Source organism: Canis lupus, chromosome 23, assembly GCF_003254725.2.
Source record: "Canis lupus dingo isolate Sandy chromosome 23, ASM325472v2, whole genome shotgun sequence".
Classification (NCBI taxonomy): domain Eukaryota; kingdom Metazoa; phylum Chordata; class Mammalia; order Carnivora; family Canidae; genus Canis; species Canis lupus.
In genome coordinates this window covers 15,007,501-15,030,425 of record NC_064265.1, presented here as the reverse complement: position 1 = coordinate 15,030,425, position 22,925 = coordinate 15,007,501, and the positions used below count along the sequence as shown (strand labels likewise).

At 35.7% G+C, this 22,925-nt stretch overlaps 1 protein-coding gene across 21 annotated transcripts in view; it reads left to right on the top strand.

The window, feature by feature from the left end:
* Positions 1-22,925, top strand: part of RBMS3 (RNA binding motif single stranded interacting protein 3) — a 1,287,947-nt gene that overhangs the window by 790,936 nt on the left and 474,086 nt on the right. For all 21 annotated transcript variants that reach the window (XM_025461062.3, XM_035705246.2, XM_049099705.1 and 18 more), the window contains one exon: positions 5,356-5,414. In XM_025461062.3, the coding sequence (XP_025316847.1) occupies positions 5,356-5,414 (59 nt within the window). The remainder of the gene's footprint in view (positions 1-5,355; positions 5,415-22,925) is intronic.

Sequence of the window (22,925 nt, the reverse complement as noted above, 5' to 3'; positions counted from 1 at the left end):
TCTGGTATCAATACAGAAGGCATGTGAAAAATGAGTTAGCTGGGAGTTAATTGACTGCGGAGACTCTATTTTCAGTCTTTGCCTGTATTTTTTGAATTAATATACACAGTGAGTGATTCAGCAAAAGGATTTAAAAATAATTTTTTTATAGAAAGATCCCACCAATTTGATGTCTTCATAATGCACCAAGAGTAGATCCATAATAGCTCTATTTTCTTTTCGACTTTGGAAAATAATAGATGTCATTAGTTCAAATTAGGCTTGCATGTGGAGTAATCAAGTGCATCAACAAATAGTTTGACCTGAATGCTGTTTAAGAAAAGAATAAATGCCAGAAATAACTGACTGTTCTTTAAAAAATTAAATGTAAAACTTGAGTTGACAAGCTAGAGTAAAAGTGAGTTAATAGACAACACATAAATATATAAAACTCAGTTATGAAAATGTAAAATATAATTGAGTAGTTACTACAGATTGGCTACTGGTTTGCAGAGTATGCTTAGAATAAAAATAAAATGCTATTTGGGACCTGGTTGCATTTGGAGAATGTATGGGCACTCCAGACAGCTGGTGAATATGCAGATGTTATATGGAGTTGCATGTTTTTATGTCCAAAAGTATCCTAGCAATGTGAATTAGGGGCTTCTCACATTGGTTTAGAGAAGGTATTGAATTTGAGAATCATGATACTAAAGATGTTTACTTCATTTATTTGTTTCCCTCAAGAAGTTGAACTCCCCCACCCAGAGGAAGTTGACTGTGGATAATCCTGTATCTCTTCTAGCTGAAATGAAAGCATGGGAAAGTGAATTGGATTTGTCTGAAAGCTTCTGGAGCCAGAAGGCACATGGCATGACTGCTCAGGTCTATTTTCAGGCGTCATCCTGAAATGATCTGGTCACATATATTTCTCTAACATCAGATTTTGCTTTCTACTCATGGGCATCATAAAGAAAAACGTTATGAATACTTACAGTCTTACTCTAAACCCAAAGAAGGAGAAGAGTAAATAAGGGAGATCATTTATGTTTGGAAATACATTTTGCCTCAGAAATATTTTTTCTCCAGAGTGTGTAAAAATGTATCATTAGTCTGTATAGTTTTTACTATAGTCCATTAGTATACTTTGACAAAACATTGGGAAGAAAGATTTGATGTAATTCTTCACAGGTATATTACATTGGTGGCTTTTCTGTTTATGGTGGTTTGGATCTAAAAAAAAAAAAAAAAAAGTCTAAACTTGATTTACCTCTATCAGATGTTGATTTTGCAGAGCATAGAGAATACAGCACCAGTCATGCAGAAAGTACCTGTTTGTCACCAGGAGAGTTCAAACATGAACTGGAACCAATGGCCCATTAAATACCTTCTCTTGTTGTTTAAAGCATATCCTAGCTTTGTGGAATAATTGTTAATGCAAAATACTGTAACTGAGCCAAAGAATCAAATTCCTCTAACTCCACAGACTCATGGCTGAGTCAGGTACTCTTGGTTATGTCCCATTGTTTCATTTTCCAGCACTATTGGAAAACCTTGCCTAGAGTGTAATGAAAAAAAGGGAAATCAAGAAATACAATAATTTGCTTTTGGTGTGTGTGTGTATGTGTGTGTGAGTGATTTTTCCATTCATAGTAGCATTTTAATGTTTCCTGGGACATAAAATTTCATTTTAGAAAAAAGTTGCTTGCCAAAATATTCACAAATGCTTTCCATAAGAAATAATTTTGTTTCCTTTTTTTTCATAATAAAATGACAGCTTTTTAAAAATATACTACGTTTAATGAAGGAAAAGAAAGACATCCTAGTAATATTGATACAGTAGGACAAAATGCACACCATAGGCTAAAAGTCCCATTGGGAAATGTAATTCACTATGAGATACAGTAATTTTTAATTTCCTCTTTAAAAGATAGAGCTAAATTTTAATTTGGAAGGTACTTATATATAAAATTTTCAGGAGTAGCTTTAGAAACCAATTAAGAAGGATTTTGTCTTAAGGGTTTGTGTGCCTGATGTGAGATGGTTATAAATGTTCTAAATTCTTTTTCTTCCTCTAGTTTTTACTTCTCCCATACTGTATTAATAGTGCTCTGTGTGGAAGAATAAGTTTCAGCAAATGTTCCCTTTCTTCTCCCTTTTGTTTTCTACACTAAGATATATATAATCTTCCCAATGTTTACTTGCCTGAATAGCCCAAATTTATCAAATATTACTGTCATTAATAGGTACAATATATTATAGAGGAGTGCCTGGGTGGCTTAGTCAGTTGGGCAACCAACTCTTGATTTCAGCTCAGGTCATGATCTCTGGGTTGTGAGATCCAGCCCTCTGTGAGGAATCTGCCCTCAGGTGGGGAGTCTGCTTGGGATCTCTCTCTCTCTCTGTCTGTCTCTCTCTCTTTCCCTATGCCCCTCCCCCATGCTTGCATTCTCTCTCTCTCAAATAAATAAACATTTTTTAAAGTGCAATTATAGATACATTGGACCATTGTATACTAAAGAGACCATTCAAATATAATAGTATTTTATTGATTATTTTCATAAAAAAAGAAACTCTTGGGATGAAATAGAGCTTGAAGGAGAGGCCATATGTGTTTTTTGGCATGGGGATGTTGGGGGATGAGAAATTTTGGAGAAAGTGGGCTTGTATAGTAATAGGCATGTAGTACCTAACACACACACACACACACACACACACACACATGCACACACACAACAAACAAAAGCTTTGAACCTATGGGCATTTATATGATTAAGTACAGTGACAACATAGTTAATGTAATCCCTAATATTAAAAATAACAACATAAGTGGTAAATGTAAATTATCCTTCTAGGAAATAATTTTATCTGCCAAATTTCTTAGTGAAAGATTTTGATTTAAAGCTCTTGTTTGGGACAGAACTTTACCCCCTTCTATTTCTAATCTACCTCAGAGAATGCCAAGGAATAGAGATTTTTTTATATAGCAGATAACAGGAAGGAAATAATTGTAAGAAGAGCTAATATTTAATGAGCTCTTATTCTGTTCCAGCCACTGTTATCATTTTAGGTAAACTCCACTTAACCCTCAAAACAACCCTTTGAGGTAGAGGTTATTATCATAATTTTATATATTTGTACATAGGTATATGTAAATTTAAACAAATAATAACCTAAATGAACATTTAAATAAATAGATTTGTAAAATTATAGATGGTGAAGTGATACAAAGAACACATAAGGCTTGCTTAGCCAATTAAAAATACCTAGGCTGATATGAGCCATGGCAATTTGTTGCCACAGCATATTCTTTTTACTACTATACTATATTACCCTGGATCCAAATACCTGAATTCTCAAAGACATGAAGATTGATGAAGCTAGAAGAGTTGAGATATGTAGCTTCTCTGTTTTGGAAGCAGGTGGTATAATGGTTAAGCACTGTACCAATCTTAAAAATCCCATATTCTGGTCCCATTTCACAAATTACGTGATTTTGATCAAGTTATTAATCTGTTAGATTAATTTTTTTTACATTTGCAAAACAGTAGTAGACACTTTCAGCTCTAGCTGTCTTTGATTTAGTTAACTATAGAGTTATGGTTATAAAGATGTAGAAAGTATGCTGGTACCAGGGATATAAGTAGCTTAAATTTCATGATTATGCTGGCAAAGCTACTCAATTTGGTATTGGACAGCTTCATTCCAGTCTGGCTGACTTTAAGAAGGGTCATGTTGGGGCCTGGGAGAATTATCTCCAGACCCCTTCATCTAAGTATATACAAATATTCTAGTTCCTACTGTGACCTATTAATAGGTCAGCTCCTAATGATTTTTCAAAGCTATTGGTGGCATCACTTTCATAATAGCATTAATTCCATAAATTTCTAGAGGACCCTCAATCTATCCTTGATCAAAACATCTGAGAAGTTCCTGGGATTGGTTCAGTCAGTTAGTGCCTGACTCGATTTCAACTCAGGTCATGATCTCAGGGTTGTGAGATCGAGCTGGGTGTTAGGTTCTGCACTGGGCATGGGGTCTACTTGAGATTTCCTTTCTCCCTCTCCCTGTGCTCCTTGCCCCTGGCTCATGCTTTCTCCTTCTCTCTCTCTAAAAATAAAAACAAAAACAGGAAAACCAAAAACATCTGTAGGAAAGAAAAGAAAAGAGGCAAAGGCATTTCTAGAACAATGACATTATCAACACCAGAATATTAATAAATGACCACTAAATGCTCCAAAGAATTAATGCTAGAATAAGAGGGTCCCATAAATGCAAAAGAAACAGTAGTGATAGGGAACCTAGTTTATCACTACATGGGATATTTTCTATTTGTCTATATACTCACAGTTGCTTAGGAGCATATAATTAAAAGAAAACTTGCCAAATATGTTGTGACATGGCTGAAATTGTCACCATAAGTGTGAGTTGTCAGTAAACTTGGCACTTAAATTTGCATTATAATTTATCCATGTTGTGATGATTCAGGAGCATCCTTCTGGAATCCTAAAGAAGGATGGGGTTTTTAGAAATTATCTTCTTTAGTTCTATCATTTATATCTTAGGAAACAGGCTTAAAGAGATTGAGCTTCATTCTCCAGTTTGCTCATCTTTTAAAAAACAAAACCTAGATTAGGTCTTCTGCAAGAGATAACAAAATAATGAATATGCTTACATGTATTTTTGGTAGACACTTCATTGCAGATGGAGTACCACTGGGTTACCCGTATTGTTTATTTATTTATAGTAAACATTTATGGAGTATCTATTACATATGGTGGCAGGCACTGAGAATCCAAAATTCAGTCCTTATCCTCAGTTAACTTACAGTATATGTTTCCAGTAGAAAAAAAAATCCCATTTATCATAGGAGCACTGCTAGGAAATCTTAATATTTCAATTTAACCCTCTCCCAAAGCCTGAAAGGGAATTATTACAATTCTCATTTTTTCCAGATGAAAAAAATGGCTTTGGTGAAATTGTGTTAAACTGCTCAGCATTGCAACACTAGGTCAGCGCCAGAGCTGGATGTAAGCCCCGTTCAGCTTGGCGCCAAGGTCTGTGCTTTTCTCCAGCAATCCACAGTGTGATTTACTTTGATCACAATCACTTGAAACCCCCTTTCAGCCACCTATGACAGCCTGACAGGTCTATTTTTGAAGGCTCAACCCAGTGATTATGTAGGGAAGCACATTCTCGAGTTATAAAGAAGAACTGGTGAAAAGGGATCATCCAGGTGTGAAATGGGAGTACCGAGCTTGTTTCTTGGTTTATTCCTGCTCAATTGTGTGTGCACCGATGTTCATTAAGGTATTTTAAGCGTCTTCATTGGGCTATAATAACATGGAGTTTTTTTCCCCTCTCTCTCTCTTTCAGGTATGGAAAGATTGTATCCACAAAGGCAATTCTGGACAAAAACACAAATCAGTGCAAAGGTATGTCTAAGGGCATTTGTACCGTGGGCTCTTGCCTAGGCTGTTGGATTGATGATTCCTCCAAGGCAGAGGTCCAGGCATCAGTTGTGCAATGATCACGGCATATAGTACATGGCAAACCTTTTTAAAAATGCTGAGGCTTTGATGAGTTGTATTTCTAGTAACATTGTTCATTAATTTTTTTCATTAACAAACAAAATGAAAATCACAAATCAGAACAAGTATCAAATTGCTTCAGCGTAAAACTAAATTACCTCTTAACAACTTTGGGTTGTCTGATTTGAATGATATCATCAGTGATGCAAATTGATTTCCTATATAAAAATGAGGAACTCTGGGGAAAACTTCCCCATGCGAAGCACGTTTTAATTTATCTGTTCTTTAAAGCTTTAGCAACATTGGTTGACTAGGAATGAATTTACGGGTGGGCCCATTGTGTCTAAGCTTCTGCTGTTGACATCTCTCAGGATCTGAGTTGGTATCTTATTAAGGCTTTTCTTTTCCCCTGGAAACATTTCTGAAGTTACTTGACTATATCTGTGACTCATGTTTCTTCATGTCTGGGAATCCCATACTCTTTCAAGGGTTGCATTACATACTATTTGTGAAATCTGTATGGCCTCTCTTGCATGACTCAGTTCTTACTAGAAAACTGAAATGCTTCTTGTGACATATGCTATTTATTGCTCCTGTAATCCAGCCTTTTTTATGTTACTAACATCAAGAAGTATAGTGGGGCTAAGATCATTCTAAAGACTGCTGCTATTTCACATATAGATATAATGTATGTATGTTTTAGGAACAGACATTCATATACTGAAAATATATCCCAGGCTATTTGGTGGTAGTCAGGTTCTATTCCTCAATTAAAAAAAAAAAAAAAAAAAAAGCATTCCATGTCTCCTAGAAACTCAAAAATGCACTAGGTATTTAGGTACTACAAAACAAAAAAATAATAAGACATGGTTCCTGTCATCTAATAGTTCAGTTTGAAAAGGAAACTAGCAAGAACACCAAAAAATTGATCCTAAAATGCTTGTTAGAATCAGTGTTATCAACGTAATACATGAGAAAGTATAACGGAGATATTTATAATAGAGATATGTACAAAATACTGTGAGAGGAGGAGATAAAGATTTCTTTTGGGGGAATGAAGTTCATTAAGTCAGAATGGATGGACTTGGGGAAAGTTTGGGAGAAAGAATTTTAGAATTTAATTGAGCAGACCCACATAATTAGAAAAGAGGAAACTCCTAATACTCCTATCCACATTTTCTTGTAACTGCTTATTTAATTCTCTCTCTCTTTCTCTCCAAAGAGACTTAAGCTCAATGGAGACAGGGCTTGTGTAACCTAGAAAGTTTACCTTCAAAGTGAGGTGTTGCAGGGGAAGGGTAGACGATCTGCCAGGAATGCTTGAAGAAAATATTAGAACATATCTCTGTTTTTATATCAACTTTCTGTTTATGATTTAGAAAATAATAATATAGTCTTACTATGCATATGTTTTAAACATATAAACATATACATTTTGAGTTTGCTGATACAAAATATTTTTATTCATTGTAGCATGGGTTTAAAGAGTGGCTTGGTGGGGCACTTGAGTGGGTCGGTCAGTTAAGCACCTGCCTTCGGCTCAGGTATTGATCCCAGGATCCTGGGATGGAGCCCTGCATCAGACTCCCTGCTCAGTGGGGAGTCTGCTTCCCCTCACTCTCCCTCTGCTGCCCCCCCCCCCACTCATGCTCTTTCTCTCTCACTCTTGTTCACTTTCTCTCTCTCTCAAATAAAACCTTTAAAAAAAAGTGGTTTGGGGACTACAAGGTTCATAATAAGCACTGATAAATATAGAAGGTGATGAAAGAGAGAGGAAAGAATGGAGGAAAGGGAAAGAGAAAGGAAGAGAGGGACCATAGACCTACGTAGGGAAATCATTTAATAAAAGGGCAGCCAAAGATGACTTTATGGGAAGGCAGAGGGCTATTAGACCTTTTGCCTTGAAGGTAGTGTGAAGGAAGTGGAGAGAACATGTGATTGTTATACACACATAAATAAAAGCCTGTAGTTGCCTTTTTTGGCCTCAGCATTTAGAGCCTGTGGATTAACAGTAGTGATTCTGAATCGCAGTCTTCCTCATGTATATGGAGGTGGTATCCTAAAAGTAAGCACTCATGATCAGAAGGGTATTACTGTCATGCCACTTTCATGTTTGAGGGAAAATATTGTTTCAGTGATATTCTGAATCCTATTTAGAGTATCTCTTTCAGAAGAATGACCCTTGAAATGGTTACCAGTATAAACAACATGCATTTGTGAAGAGGTAGCAATTATATTTATGGAAAATTATCTACAGTTGTTAATTATAACCATGAAAGTGTGTTTCTAAGGTTGGAAGGAAGATGTGACATCATTGAGGAGCTCAAGGAACTGATAAAACAAGGCATTGAAACAACCATTTAATACTTATTGAAATATCCAAGAAACGAAGCAAGAATAGTATTAAGGAAAGTAACTGATCCAGAAGGTATTTATGGAGAGCTAAAAGCAATGATACTGGGGGTGGGGGGATCTCTAGACAATAGTGAAAATGAAGATTCCACACTGATTGTATGATTTTCTTATGAAAAATTCTAAATTGGAGATTTTAGGTAAGAGCGAAACTAGATGGACTTAGGAACAAGGAAGACTCTCCACTTATAGGCCCATTGGGAGAAGAGATGTGAGAAAGGAAAAACAAAGAACAAAACACAGCAAACACTTGAGAAGGCTACAAAGGAGCAGTGTCTTCAGGGTGAGTCAGGAAACAGTTGGAAACATGCCAATTAAAGTAATTTGCACTGATCATTCATATCCACTCAGGTAGCAAACATTATTTCATGCAAGCCATCCGATGCTGTGTTCCACACATCTGGTTCACTCATATTTGCTGATATCATCTTAAGTTGGTAGAGACTTTTTAAAAAGTCAGATTGGAGAGAACAATAAAGGACATATTTTGATGCTAGTAATTACACTGAGAATGTTGTTCCAAATATATTATTCAAACAAATGTTTAAGGAATATGTAGATATGCACACGCTGAGTACTCATTCTCTGTATTGAACAAACAGGCATCCTCCCAATTCTAGCTTATGGTGCATATACCACTGATAGTAAAGAGGATTATGCTGTGTCAGACAATGAACATGTTTATTATAGGAATTCAAGTGAATATAGGGGACTATATAATAATGTGCAAAATAAATATGGATCTACATTAATATCTGAGAGTAAGTATGGCTTATGCTTATGTCTGGAGTGAAGCCAGACTGCCTGGTTTGAACACTGCCTTTCCACTAAGTAAGCTGTGTGACCTGTGGTAAATGACTCAACTTTTCTGGATGCCTCAGTTAACCTATCCATAAAATGATAATAATAACAATATGGCCTGATTTGATAGTTAAATGGATATGGATAACACTCAACCAAACCTGGTGTTAGCTATAGTATAAAATACTGGTGATATTAAACAAAAAAAATATATTAAGGTGGTGGGAATATGGGTGATAGATTATTATCAATTTTACATTTCTCCAAATCTGTTGTCTTTTCAGGCAAAACAAACAGAAAAACAGTTTTTGGAAAAATGATCTGGTTTTGATTGTATTTTGGTGGTTCTTTTTATGAAATACGAGGAGCCTGTGACTATATATTTATTTGCTTTTTTGTGAAATGTCAGGTGAAAGTGGTAATGGATTGGGAGTTAATGTTGTGTTTTGCATCTTTAAATAATCAGCATAAATGGAGTTCTTCTTGACCATGGCTTTCTTCAGGAAGGAGATGGAAAGAGTGAGGCGGCTTTTTCAAACAAAATCACTAAGAGCACCAGGCTTGTCATTAGAGAATGCAAATTGGATTTGGTCTTCTCTGAGACACTTGCTTCTGAACCATTTGCAACTTTGCCTCTAGACTCAGGCTATGCATTTAAAACCAAATCTTGGGAAGACAAGACTTATTTATTTTTGTTTTTAAAGACATGATATAAATTCAATTTTTCATGAGCAGTTGCACATGCAGTATATTACATGCAAGTTACTGTGTATTGTAGCGTGAGGAAGTACATTCACTAGTCTCCTTGGAGATGGAAAGAAAAAGCATCAAAATGAACCTTGATGTATTAGCTCAATGTTAGTCTTAACCCTAACTTAGCATCTGAAAGAAAGGCTTTTGTTCCGTCCTTGTATCCCACTCACATTCTGAAGTTCTGTACAGTAGGCAGACCCAGAGAAACACACTCATTCTCTATTCTGGAAAGGGTCATGGAGAACTCTTTCAACATAACCTCTAGTTTTCAAGATTGTTCTTTCTTGGGTGGTGGCTGTGGCAGCTTTCATTCTGTAAAATATGGCAACATAAAACAAAACAGTCACCGTCAGGCCAAAATGACCAGAAATTGCTGAACAAAGCAGGCAACAGCTCCAGATGGAGAATAATGAAAAGCAGACCACAGTTCATTCAGATACTCAAATGCAAGGAGCAAATAGGGGCTATTGTACAAGTCACAGAGATTTGCAATGCTTTGTGTTTTTGTTTGTTTGTTTTTCTGTTTTTCTCCATGTTTCCCTCTGGGTCCAGTATATTTGCTAATTTAAAAAGCCAGGGGAAATTAAATGAAAGAAGCCATTGAAAACATGGTGTAAATCTTCAATGAATTTACTTGTCTCTGCCTTTTCCTGCGTTTTAAGTTTGGCTTCCTCTGTACCCCTCCCCACACTATTTTTCTGACAGACTATGTGTTTAGAGCAGAGGGAATGAGTAATGGATATTCCATAGAAAGTTTCCATGCCTAATAGCCATAGGATATAAGCGTAGTTAGTGTGTGCCAAGCATACCAACTTCTAAGAGTTTGAAATACTCCTTCTGCCTTTGTTGTCACAAGCTGGTTGAATTATATTTATGGAAGCTAATGTTGCCTTTAACATTTCATTGGGCCCTTAAAATCAAAGTTGAAGACGAGTATCTAAAAGTTCTGAAATCATCCATGGAGGATATCATTCATTCTTTATTAAATGAAATCATAAATTGTTATTTCTTCTTTAAGAAAAATAATTCTGCATGCTCTACTAATTTTATAGAGAAGGATAGAACCCTCCTAGATTGTTTCAAGGAGGGATGTGAACGAATCCATTTGGCAGTTCTAGATTCATGGCCATGTTACATATGTTTTTAAAGATTTGTTTATTCATTTTCGGAGAGAAAGAGAGAGTGCACAAGTGGGGATAGCAGCAAAGGGAAAGAATCCCGAGCAGACTCCCCACTGAGCGCAGAGCCCAGTGCAGGGCTCAACCCCTCAACCCCGAGATCAGGATATAAACCAAAATCAAGAATCGTGTGCCCAACAGATTGAGCCAACCAGATGCCCCATGCAGTCTTTAAAAAGTATTTTAAGTAACTAGATACGAGGCCATATACTTGGACAGATTTGGAAGTATTCAATTTATTTATCATTTAATTTTCTTCATTACTGACTGGGAGTATTTATATAGCAAAAGAGGGAAGTAGAGATTTCTATATTAAATCCAATGAATGTGGAGGAAGGGGTAGATATTATATGCTACCATATTTTTATGTAAAATCATTGTAAGGTTTGAGGTAGCCACTACCTCTGGCCATGCACCTGGGTAGAGTGTATATGTGTCAATGGAACTATTTGGTTTCCAGAAAATAACATACCTACTCTGAGTTTGTCCACATAGAAATAAAGTAGGTAAAGGAAGAAACTAAACACCATGGAAAGCCTCATTTCTAGTACCTGTTATTTCCCCAAATCAGTGCAAACTAAAATAAATGTTCTGTGAAATTTATGAGTCTGAGGAATTACATTTTGAAGGGAATAGGCACCTCCCCCAGGTGGGCTCACAGTCTATTGAGCAAGAAGCCCATGAAGCAAAATGACTTGAAAAACACATTTATTCAATTTTCAAATAATGGGATTAGGTTTCAAAAAAAAAAAAAAAAAGCCAAAAACAGCTCTATTTAGACAACTGCATTTCCCTTTGGAAAATGAAGTGTGGGATATTTCCCTGAACTTCTTTTGTAAAGTTTAATCTATTCCAGTATTAATTTTACCACTAATCACAGGTGACCAACAAATATATGTTGTATTATATGCTTCATTTGGTATTGATATTGACTTTTATTTTCATTTCAGAAGATGTAAGTTTGTGTAGGAACTTTGCTAACTTCATTTAGTACATCAAGCTTCCATAGAATCATCCAGCAGTTACCTTTTCCTTAGTGTTTTCATCCTGGACATCTTTTGGAAAAAAAGCCAATTTTTATAGTGTTATAGCCAGAGTTCAGAAAGAGTAACTTCTTTGGAGGTAACTGGTCTCCATTTGTTGTCTCTAGCTTACATAAATAACTACAACTAAAGATGTTTTCTCCTGTTAAAAATAATCCTTCCAATCCCGTTATTTCTAATTCAGGATCTTAAATATTTTAGAGAGTTCTTTATTATCATTTTTTTTAAATTGGGGGGATTTGTTTCTGTTTATTGAGAGAGAAAAAGAGAGCACAAGCAGGAGGAGGGCAGAGGGAGAGGCGAGAGAGAGGATCTTAAGCAGCCTCCATGGAGCTTGATCTGAGGACCTTGAAATCATGACCTGAGTCAAAATCAGAAGTTGGACACTTAACCCACTGAGCCACCCAGGAGTCCCCTATTATTATTATTTCATTTTCATTTTTATTATTATTCTGTGTAAACTTTGAGAGGTCTTTGAAATAAGTGTAAAGCAAAATATGTACTTATGTTTTGGTAGTCATACACCTACACAGGTTTCTTCAAAAGTCTTTTATAGCCATATATTTATTTACTCAGCATTTGCTTATGATCACTGTTAATATACCTATGAGGCAAAAGGAAAACTATCCACAGATATTAAATGTAGTAGGTAACACTGCTGTTTTAAGTATAAAATTATTTTTGGCATCAGTTAATACTATAATTTACCTTCCTAACTCTTTGCACAAACAGAAATTATTTTATTGGAAAAAAATTTAAATAATATCTATGGAGTTTAAAATGGCTTAAAAATAAAATAGGATAGTAATATTGTTTCCTCCCATAATCTGAACATGACTTTTACTAATCCATATTTTCTAACCTAACAGAAATCCTTTTATTCAGATATTCTGTTTACTTTCCTGCTTCTGTGTTTCAGTTCTCTATTTGTAGAATTTGACTTTTGTTAATACATATAAAAAGTGTTCACTGTTCTTACCTCTACTAGTCTGTATCAAGTATTTCTTCCTAAATTCACCTTGTCAAGAAGTTCTCACTAGACTCTTTCCATCCTACTCAAACACTTTATTTTTATTTTTTTATTTTTTAAAAAAGATTTTATTTATTTATGATAGACATAGAGAGAGAGAGAGAGAGAGAGGCAAAGACACAGGCAGAGGGAGGAGCAGGCTCCATGCCGGGAGCCCGGCGTGGGACTCCATCCCAGGACCCCAGGATCGTGCCCTGGGCCAAAAGCCGGCGCTAAACCGCTGAGCCACCCAGGGATCCCCTCAAACACTTTATAAGGGCGCCTGGGTGGCTCAGTCAGTTGAGTGTCTGACTCTTGATTTCTGCTCAGGTCATGATCTTGGGGTTGCTGGATCGAGCCCCATATAGTGCTCCACCCTTGGTATGAGACTGCTTAAGATTCTCTCTTCCTCTGCCCCTCCCCTCTGGCTCACTGTGTACTCTCTCTCTCTCTCTTTCTCTCTCTCAAAAAACAACAACAAAAAAACAAAACAAAATTAAAAGAAAAAAAATCCCACTTTACAATGCTGCTGCTTTGAGCATCATCTGGAGTCAAAGAGCTTATGCTACCTTATCACTCTTACTTTTGTGATTATTATAACTAGATTATAAAACTCCTTAAGGTTCTGATGGGACTTATTTTCTATTGCTAAGGTATTAAGGAAATAGTTCAGGGTGGTTACATAGATTCTAGAGGCTTTATCTTTCTCTTTGGGAGCTTTTGAGGTTGCATCAATGGAAGGAACGAACATGGCCAGGTATATAAAAACACCAGGGATTCCAAAGACATACACATACACATGTTTCCTGGAGTTATTCTTTACAAGTAAGCATTTTAACTGAGAATATTTTGTGAGAATGGAATTATTCCTTTTCTTTCTGAAGTTAACTATTTTCATTCATCATTAATTTCATAAATATATGGAAATTAAATATATTTTAAATAACATGAAAATTATAATAATGTATAATGGACAAATATGATATATGTGTTTCCAGTTTATTAAAATATGAAAACTAAAAAAATAAAAAAATGAAAACTCATAATATCATATAAATAAATATCCTTTCAAATATAAGATTTCAAAACATGTAGTTTTTCAAAAGAAACCCCATTTAGGTGGCAGCCTAGGTAGCTCAGCAATTTAGTGCCACCTTCAGACCGGGGCCTGATCCTGGAGACCTGGGATCGAGTCCCACGTCAGGCTCCCTGCATGAGCCTGCTTCTCCCTCTGCCTGTGTCTCTGCCTCTCTCTCTCTCTCTCTCTCTCTCTGTCTCTCATGAATAAAAAAAAAAACAAAAAAAAAACAAAAAAAAAAAAAACAAAAAAAAAAACCCTAGTTTAGTTCTTGAGGGATTTTCCAAAGGAAGTCTATACCATGAAAATCTCTAAGTAATTTTAGTTTTCTTGGACACGTTACATAATATCTCTAAACATCCGTTTCCTCAATAGTCATATGAAGTTATTTGTACCTATGATGAAAAAAGTGTTTTCAGAATTACGTGGATCCATGTTTGTAATGTATCTGGTGCATATATCAGGTAAATTTTTTTGTGGCCTTGGATGTGGATTTTTTTTCTCATAGGAACCAGATGGTCTAGAGCTCCTACTATCTTATGTAATTTAATGCAATTCTGAATACATTTTCAGTGTTCAAGGAATGTGTATTTAATGAATTGGCATATACTTATTGAGCCTGGTTTGTTAATAGCAAAAAGTGTAAGTATTAAAGGATTTTTTTTTTCATACATTTTGGTCTTGGCTATTTGATACCCATCAGGATTTTCCAAGGCCTATAAACCTTGTATATTTGAGGACAAAGACATTCTGTCACCATAGCAGGTGGCAAAATTCATTCTAATGGAGTCCAATTGGTTCTGAAAAAAAAATGCTTCTTGTTCACCCCTTGTTATGTGGCTCACTCCATGTTTCATAAGTTCAAAGGTAAAAGAAAAAAAAAGAAAAAGAAAGACTAAATATTCTCGCATCCTTAGTTTTGAAGTCACAGTGAAAGTATATTTGGCTTAGCGGATGGTTTGTAGTCATTTGATTTGATATTTGTCATTGTTCTTATTGACTCATCGGTTATTCATGTTGCTATTAAAATAGCTATTTTTTTCTGTCCTTTAGTAAAGAAATGAGACACCTGGAGTATGGGGGAGGAAAAAAAAACCACCTCGTGCATATGGCTAAAAAAAATCGCAAACTATAAAAACAAAAATTGAATTTGAGAGATGAAAGTATCATTTGTTATGGTTCTGCAAGTGACTCTAAGTCAGCTCAAATGTCTCTTTATCCATAAAATGTTGGTGGTACAAGGTCTCTATTGGCATGATTTCCTCCCTGTGTTGTGGAATAAGAGAGAAATAGCAAGGTCTGTGTTTAATTTGTACTTCTTCTTTTAAGAAAAGGGCAGCTCATTTTAATTAGTAGACATCCAGATAGATCTATTGGTCATTTAGCTTACATCAGCCCTGAGTTGGAAGAAACCTGTGTTCATAAAGCATCTTTTGAACACCTTCTCTATGACACTTATAAAGACACAATGTCTCTCAAGAAGAAATAATAAGATGCTGCAGATATCACAGCTGTTCACATTCTCAGGGCTTGTCCACTATGAAAAAAGCAAGAGGTAAAACAAAAGATTTTAGGGAACAATATTAATTTAGGGAACAATATTAACAATAGGGCTATTGTGAATAATGCTGTAATGAACATGGGGGAGTACATACCCCCCATCTATAAATACCTACATCTTTGAGTTATTGATTTCATTACCTTTGAGTGTATACCCAGAAGACAGATTGCTGGATCATACAATAGTTCTGTTTTTAGTTTTTGAAGAACCACCACACTATTTTTCATAATGACTATACTAAATTACATCCCCAAGAACACTATATGGCGGTTCCTTTTTCTACATATCCTCACAAGCATTTGTTACATCTTATCTTTTTGATATAAGTGTTCTGATGAGTATGAAGTGATATCTCATTGTGGTTTTGACTTGTGTTTCTGTGATGGCTAGTAATGCTGAGCATCTTTTCATATACCTGTTGGCTACTTGTATGTCTTCTTTGGAAAAATGTTTATTCAGATATTTGCCCATTTTTTTAATATGGTTATTTGTTTCTGCTGTTGAATTATATGAGTCTGTTATATATTTGGGATATTAATCTTTTATCAGATATATGGTTTGCAAATATTTTCTCCTGACTAAATAAAATCTTAAGAAGTCGGTTAAACACTGGACTTATGATTTTGGCTCAGGTCTTGATCTCAGGGTTGTGAGATTGAGCCTGATGTTTGGCTCTACACTGGATGCAGAGCCTGCTTGGTATTCCCTGTCTCTCTCTGCCCCTCCTCTCTCTCTCTCTTTCCCCCTCTCCCTCTCTAAAGAAAAAAAAAAAAAAAGCCAAAACTTCCCATATGAAAAGCAGAATTTTCCTGTTCATTTTAAATTTCTAATTTGTTTTTAACTGAATTGGAGTAACTACAGGTGAACTAGATGTACATACATAAGTGTTATTGTATATTAATATCCTTAGTTGTATATTTATTATACAAATACAAGTACATGTGTATGCAATATGTAAGTGCATGCGTATGTTAGTATGTTTGTGTGTATGAGAGAGGGAGATAGGGATAAAATATATATGAGATACCTATATCCTAAGAGAATTTTAAAAGTCATTAACTAAAGATTTGCCTTAAAGTTTAAGTTTAATAAAATGCAATTTTATTAAAAGAAGCTTGGAGTGAAATCATTATAGTTGTTTATAACTAAGCATCCACTATATCACATAAACCGAAGAAGTCCTGGGAAAGTTGTTCTGCCTTAGATAGCAATCAGGTTGTGTTTTTTTTTTTTTTTCCTCCTTCTATTGTGAGAGGATAATGTAAGACAAGTCATAATGAGTTAACACTGCATATGCAATTATCAAATAAAAGCTTATTCAAGCATTAATGAATTAATATATGCTTGAAACCTGTGTAAAAATTTAACATTTCTACTTTGCTTTATTGTATTTCCACCAATTATGCCCTAATAATATGGACTATTAATACAACTAAATATCCTATTTATATTGTATGTTGTCCATTTTAGCCTATCTTTTTTTCTCTCTCTCTCTGTCTTCCCCCAGTTAGTAGTCTAGAGTCAGTCTTTTGACTCTGTTCTTGTTAAGGACATTCTTTTAAAAAGTATATAGAGTATAACTTTCCGGATAAGATGATTTCAGTTTACAAGGGAACTTCTGTAAACCAACAAAGGCCAGCACGGTACATGAACTGATTGAAGCATCAGACACTTGGCAAACCAGAGGATAGTTTATCTGTTTTGGGAGGGAGACTTTTAGTACCACTGTTAAACTGCAGTCTTTTGTAGCTTCAAGGGCTATCAGACCCATCAGCATTTGCCAACATTTTAATCTTTCTCATCTGAATTCCGTTAAGCATAGGAAGGAAAGTCTTCAACCTATTTTCCACCAAACTAGTGACCAACCCTATTGACTAGTGAGCCAAATAAACACACTGAAGAACCGGGACATGAGAAAAAAAAAAAAAAATCCCCATAGTAAGGGTCAAGAATGGTGTCTTTGGTTTGTTTGCCCAGGAGATAAGAAACTGCTTAACACAGTGAGTTGGGGAGTGAGTTGATGAGGAGCTGTGAACTATGGGAAGGAGGAGCCCAGAAATATGGTAGGCAGTGGTTATGGGGGCAAGAGATATATCTGTACTAATGTGCTGTCAACTCAGGCTTGGTCAAATACTGGTTGAGCATACTGGAATCTATAAGTCTCTTAGAACATTCCTGTCGTTCATCAAAAGGGGAAATTTGTCTAACAAAGGAATGTTGTTTGGGAACAACACTGCTTAAAAGTATTTATGTGAATCCTTTTAGGGGAAGCTAAATCACCATTAATTTTCTTAAAACCAGCCCACTTCACTCACTTGCATACCTGTTTGGCCCTGAAGGCAAGCATGTCTTCAACTTTGAATAGCCTTTGCCTTCTTGAATGGATATCAAGTAACTCCAAGGGTTATTCTCTATCCCCATTTAACTGATGAGGAAGCAAGCCTAGAAATGTTGGTTATTTGCTCTTCCTTCCTTAAAATAATCCCTGTAAGTAAGGCTAGCAGTAAATGGTTCTGGATGTTATTAATGACAGACAGACACAAGGACAATGTTTTTATTTTGGGTAAAGGTGGATGGTTTGGGAAAAAAAAAAAAAAAAGATGTGCAGCAGCTTTTACCCACCCACTTCCATCCCACTGGAGACAGCATTGACTGGCAGTTCTAACTCTGTTCTGTCACTCACTAACAAAAACTATATTGTTATATAACAATAACAATAATAATAGTGTGCATATTGTGCCTTGAAAGCATAGACATCTTTTGAAAATATTTTGATCATCTTGTTTCATTCCATATACTTTTTTTGAGAATGGTTTCTGTTAACTTCAATTTTGCCCTTAAGTTACATTTGTCTGGCTTTCTACCTATGTTAACTTTATTTATTTTTTATTTTTTTACCTGTGTTAACTTTAAAGTGGGCAGCACTTTAATCAGTTTTAAGTAGGAGAATATCACAGGATTATGGATGGTGGTAGGAAGACAAAGTGCAGTTGATAATCTCCCTTCCTCCCAGGGTTCAGAATGAGGCATGTGCTTTCTTAAAGGGCCTATGTGGTAGAGTTTCACAGCAAACACTCTTTCATCTTATTTAAGTTCTGTTTGGCTTGCCTCCCGTGTTTGCTCATGAGGATAAGGTTAAGACCTCTGAAGAGGCCACTCTATCCCAATTACTTACCCAGGCTCCCCTCTTTCCTTTAAATAGTATGCACTTAGCTGTGAACAGTGTTTTGGGGTCATTATCTCCTTGATGGATGAGCCCAGGGACAAACAACTAATTTCTTATTGGGATTCTAAAAGTATGATAAAGTCTGATCAAAAAGACTTTGAATGTTTTGAATTTATCCACAAACTAGTACTTGCTGCAAAACACACAAATGCCTGTGTCAATTTTTCCTTTTTCAATCTGGTTTTTCTCAAAAGGTTCTTCCCCCAGCCACATAGTTTCCTATTGTCTCAAGTTGCCTTAAAGCTTCTAATTCCAACCCAAAGGCTGCCTGATCTCTCATTCCCTTGTGTTTTAAAGAAACTTTAAGCATCTGTGTTTAGTTTTGTGAAGAGCTCTATTTAGGCACATGCTTTATTCCCTTGACTTCACTCTAGAATCCCTTGCCCAAGTTTTGAGTCTGAATTGTTAGAATGTTTGGATTGTGATACCATTTCTTCCTTGTCTGGTCCCTGAGAGTTACATGTCTCAGGCATAATATTCTGCTTTCAAATGTTGAACTTAAAACTAGGTCCTCATTACTGGGGCTATTGAGAGAATTATTTTACTTCTCTGGCACCATCATTTGCATTTAGTCTGTTTTTGTTGATGGAATTTTTGTAGGAAATAGTGTAGTAGCAAGGCAACCATTTTATATTTATAATCAAAATTAAGTGATTGTTAGGCAGGGCATAGGTGTATTTTGTCAGGTTTCTAGTCAATCTGAAGATTATTATCAATAGGCATCTATGAATTTCTTAGGCATCAGAAACTATAACATCCTATATGACTTGGCATCTGTGGTCCTCCATAGCAACCAGTTCACTTTGACATTGCCAGTTCCTTGAATTTTTGGACAAATAATGGGGAAGGCACGTTAAGGCTTTCTCATTTAGATTTAACTCAAGAGGTAAAGAATTACCTGAAGCTCTGTGTGGCAAATGGTTTCTTTTGGGCTTTGTTCTCTAAACAATTTGTAGATGGTTGTGTTCAGAATTCCCAGCCCTCATTAGCTAACTGCACACATGTGGAAACATAGAGGCTATGACCTTCAGATCCACTCCAGAAATACAAACTTGGTCTCTAAGTTTAGAGAGGAAATGCTTCCCTCTCTTTAGCCAGAAAACAGACTGATGTTTTGTCCAGGTCACACATACGTCGGAGCTATCCCAGCCAGCAGGGAAAAAAATGACCTTCCGGGTAATGTGTGCGTCATTAAGACTTAACTGAGTCCTTGGTCCAGGGAGCAGAAGCTCACTTAAAGTGCACAGAACCTTAGGATTTTTTAATCCATAAAAATCAACCCAAGCAAAGTGGAAATTATTGATAATTGGTGAAATTATTGATCATTTTTCCAGGAGAAGTCAGCCAAGAAAAAAGATCAATTTAGAGGGGCATTGGGAATCCCTCCTTTTTATGAGATTCATTTAAAAGCGGAAGTGTTTTTTTTTATTACTGCATTTCAAGAGTCACTAAACTTTGCAAACCTTCAAGCAAATAAATTTAATCATATCATTTTTTTTTCAAAGAAATATTTTAAGTCTGGAAAAGCTGAAGACATTAATGCAATCTTTGCCTTATATCACCGAAACTCAGAAATGACCCAAATATGCAAAAATGGGGAATGACAGAACTCTGGTTAAAGCAGTGTTTTACAACAATTTAGAAAGATAATTAAGACTTTGAAACAGCATGAAAAACTAGCTGCAGTATGATGTTAATTGGGAAAAAGAAAAATAGAAAAATCTATGTATGCTCTGCTAATAACTAGGTCAATACATGATGTATGATGATTACTGAAGATACTTTTGCTTGGAGATGTTATTATTGGTTGACATTTATATCTTCTCCTCTGGACTATGACTTTCTTGAGAGAGTAAACATATTTTACTCTGTCTGCAAAACTAAGACCTGCACAAAATAAGGGCCAGTAAGTATTTCTCAGTTAATCCATTAAAAGATGGGGAGGGGAAGCAAATTATGAAATTGTGTATTTAATATCTGAACACAATTGTATAAAAACAATGCATTCAGAAGGCTAAGGACTTGAAGGAATCTTGGAACAGTGGTTACAGGTTATAAGGATTCTTTGTATGGTGATATATTGATTTTTGAATTTCCATTATATTTTTATAAATAATTGTGCTGTCTAGAAAAACAATGCTAATGAGCAGTGTCAGCATAATTTAATGGTATTGAAATGCAAAGTAGAAAACATTTATTTATTCAATAATGGGAAAATTTAAAGATGTATATCTTTATTAAAATTCAATTATATGTGTAAATTTCGAGGTCTCTATCATCTGGAATGAGATGTCAAAAGTGATAAACTTTGAATTACTTATCATAGAATATAAGATCTTTGATGATCTAGCCTGTCCTCTACTCTCTAACACAAAGGCTACTGTGCTTTTTGGATAATGTGAGCCCTGTGGCATTCTGGGACTGTCAGAACATTCACATTGTAGTCCCTATAAATAGCACAACTGGAATTGTACAATGAGCAACTCATGTGGCCACACCAATGGTCCTGATCAGTTCTCATCTCTTACATGTCCAGGCCTATCTGTTTACATGCCACATGTAAAGGTAATCAAGTACCTATTCCCTATGCTTAAAACATCATCCACCCTCCTCCATTTAATAATAGTCTGGTATTTATTGAGCACTTAATATGTACAGAAGTTATGCTAATAGCTTTATAAACATTATGGCAGTGTTTTTCAAGTTGTTATAATGATCTATTTTATAGATATGAGAGACAAGGAAGTTGCCCAAGCCCCCACAACTATAAAATAGCAAATATGGAAAATAAATTCAGGTTTGTTTTGTCCTGAAGCCTGGCTGCTTGATTTCTCATATGTCATCCCTCTCCTGTTTTGTTTCTCTGCTCTTCCCTGACTTGCAAGACTTAGCTGATGAGCATTAAGTCTTCAGAGCCTTTCTTTTCCCTCTGCACCTGGCCAAGCTGGCTCAAGTATGCTTTCTCTGTACCCTTTAATAAAACTCTTTGTTCTCCCAAGAGTCCAGCAAGCATTTAACAAACTAGGTATAGTTAGTGATTTTTCTTTGACCATGGGCCTATTAAGAGCAAGAATTATAAACTTCTTTAGGAAAAAATAAATACATAAAGACTGTATCTTGTTCATTTCTCATTCACTTGTACTTAGCACATGCTTGAAACCTGAAAAAGTTATCCAGTGAAGGTCTGGGAGAATAAAATAACAAATGGCTTAACCACATATTAGGTTCTCCATACATGGATGTAGTACCAAGAAATCATCATGTATATAATTTGGGTTGTGATTAGAAACTGGGACAGAATTGTAGCCATTTATCACATAGCTGCAGTGAGCACAAGTTCTTGTTGAGAGCATTTGGACTCAATACTTTGGCAGATTCATTTGCCTCTTTTAAACAGTACTTTAATCATGTCCCTTACCTGCTGAAATCCTGTGACTTGTTATTCCATTCTCTATCAAGTTTGAATTCCTCAGTGTGGGCTTAATGTATCTGCGTAATATGGATCCACTCACAGTACCGTTCATTCGGTTTCAACCTTTACCTTTAACGCTAAGCAGGCCAGGCACTTTTCTCTCCTGACACATCATGCTTATACCACTCTTGGGTTTTTACTCAGTTCATTCTCCTTCACCCCAGAATACCCTCTGTATTCTTTCCTGCCAAATGATTAACAGGCACCATGCATTTCTCTTGTTGCTTGAAACCATAAGACATTGAGCTCCCACTATGTGCCAGGATTTATTCTGTGTATTTCATAAACATTTTATCAGGAAAAAAAATTGAGTTTCCTTTTGTTTAGTGACAAAGGAGAAACTTTTTCAATGCAGACATAAAGAGACTTGATTAAAGTCAAAAGCTGCTTTCTACAAATAAGCTTGACTCTCAACTGTAAGTGATTCAAATAATGCATTGTTGTATGTGAATAGTTGACAGCAGAAAACTAGTTCTATGCTTGGATATTTTGTGTGACTTTAATATTAAGTATCTAGTATGTGGAGAACAGTTTTTACAGAGAGTTGGTGCCCCTGTGAGTCTCTGTGTTTGGTCTACTGACTATCCCATGTCTAGAGACTTCAACCCTATATTTAGCCCAATGCTTGGCTGATGTCTGCTGTTGGTTATAAAGGGAAACATGGAAAAATAGTTTGAATTGGTATAAAAAATGGAAATTATGGGCCCTCCTCAGAGGACCATCCTATTTAAGAATAACACCCAGTTTGCCTTTAGTTGGAGAATATTGCTCAATCATTCACCGTTTATAAGAATAATAACAAAATGGGATTTTCATATTATGACTTAAAAGTTGAGGGGTCCCACGGTGTCTTAGGAAAGAATAAAAACACATGTGTCACAA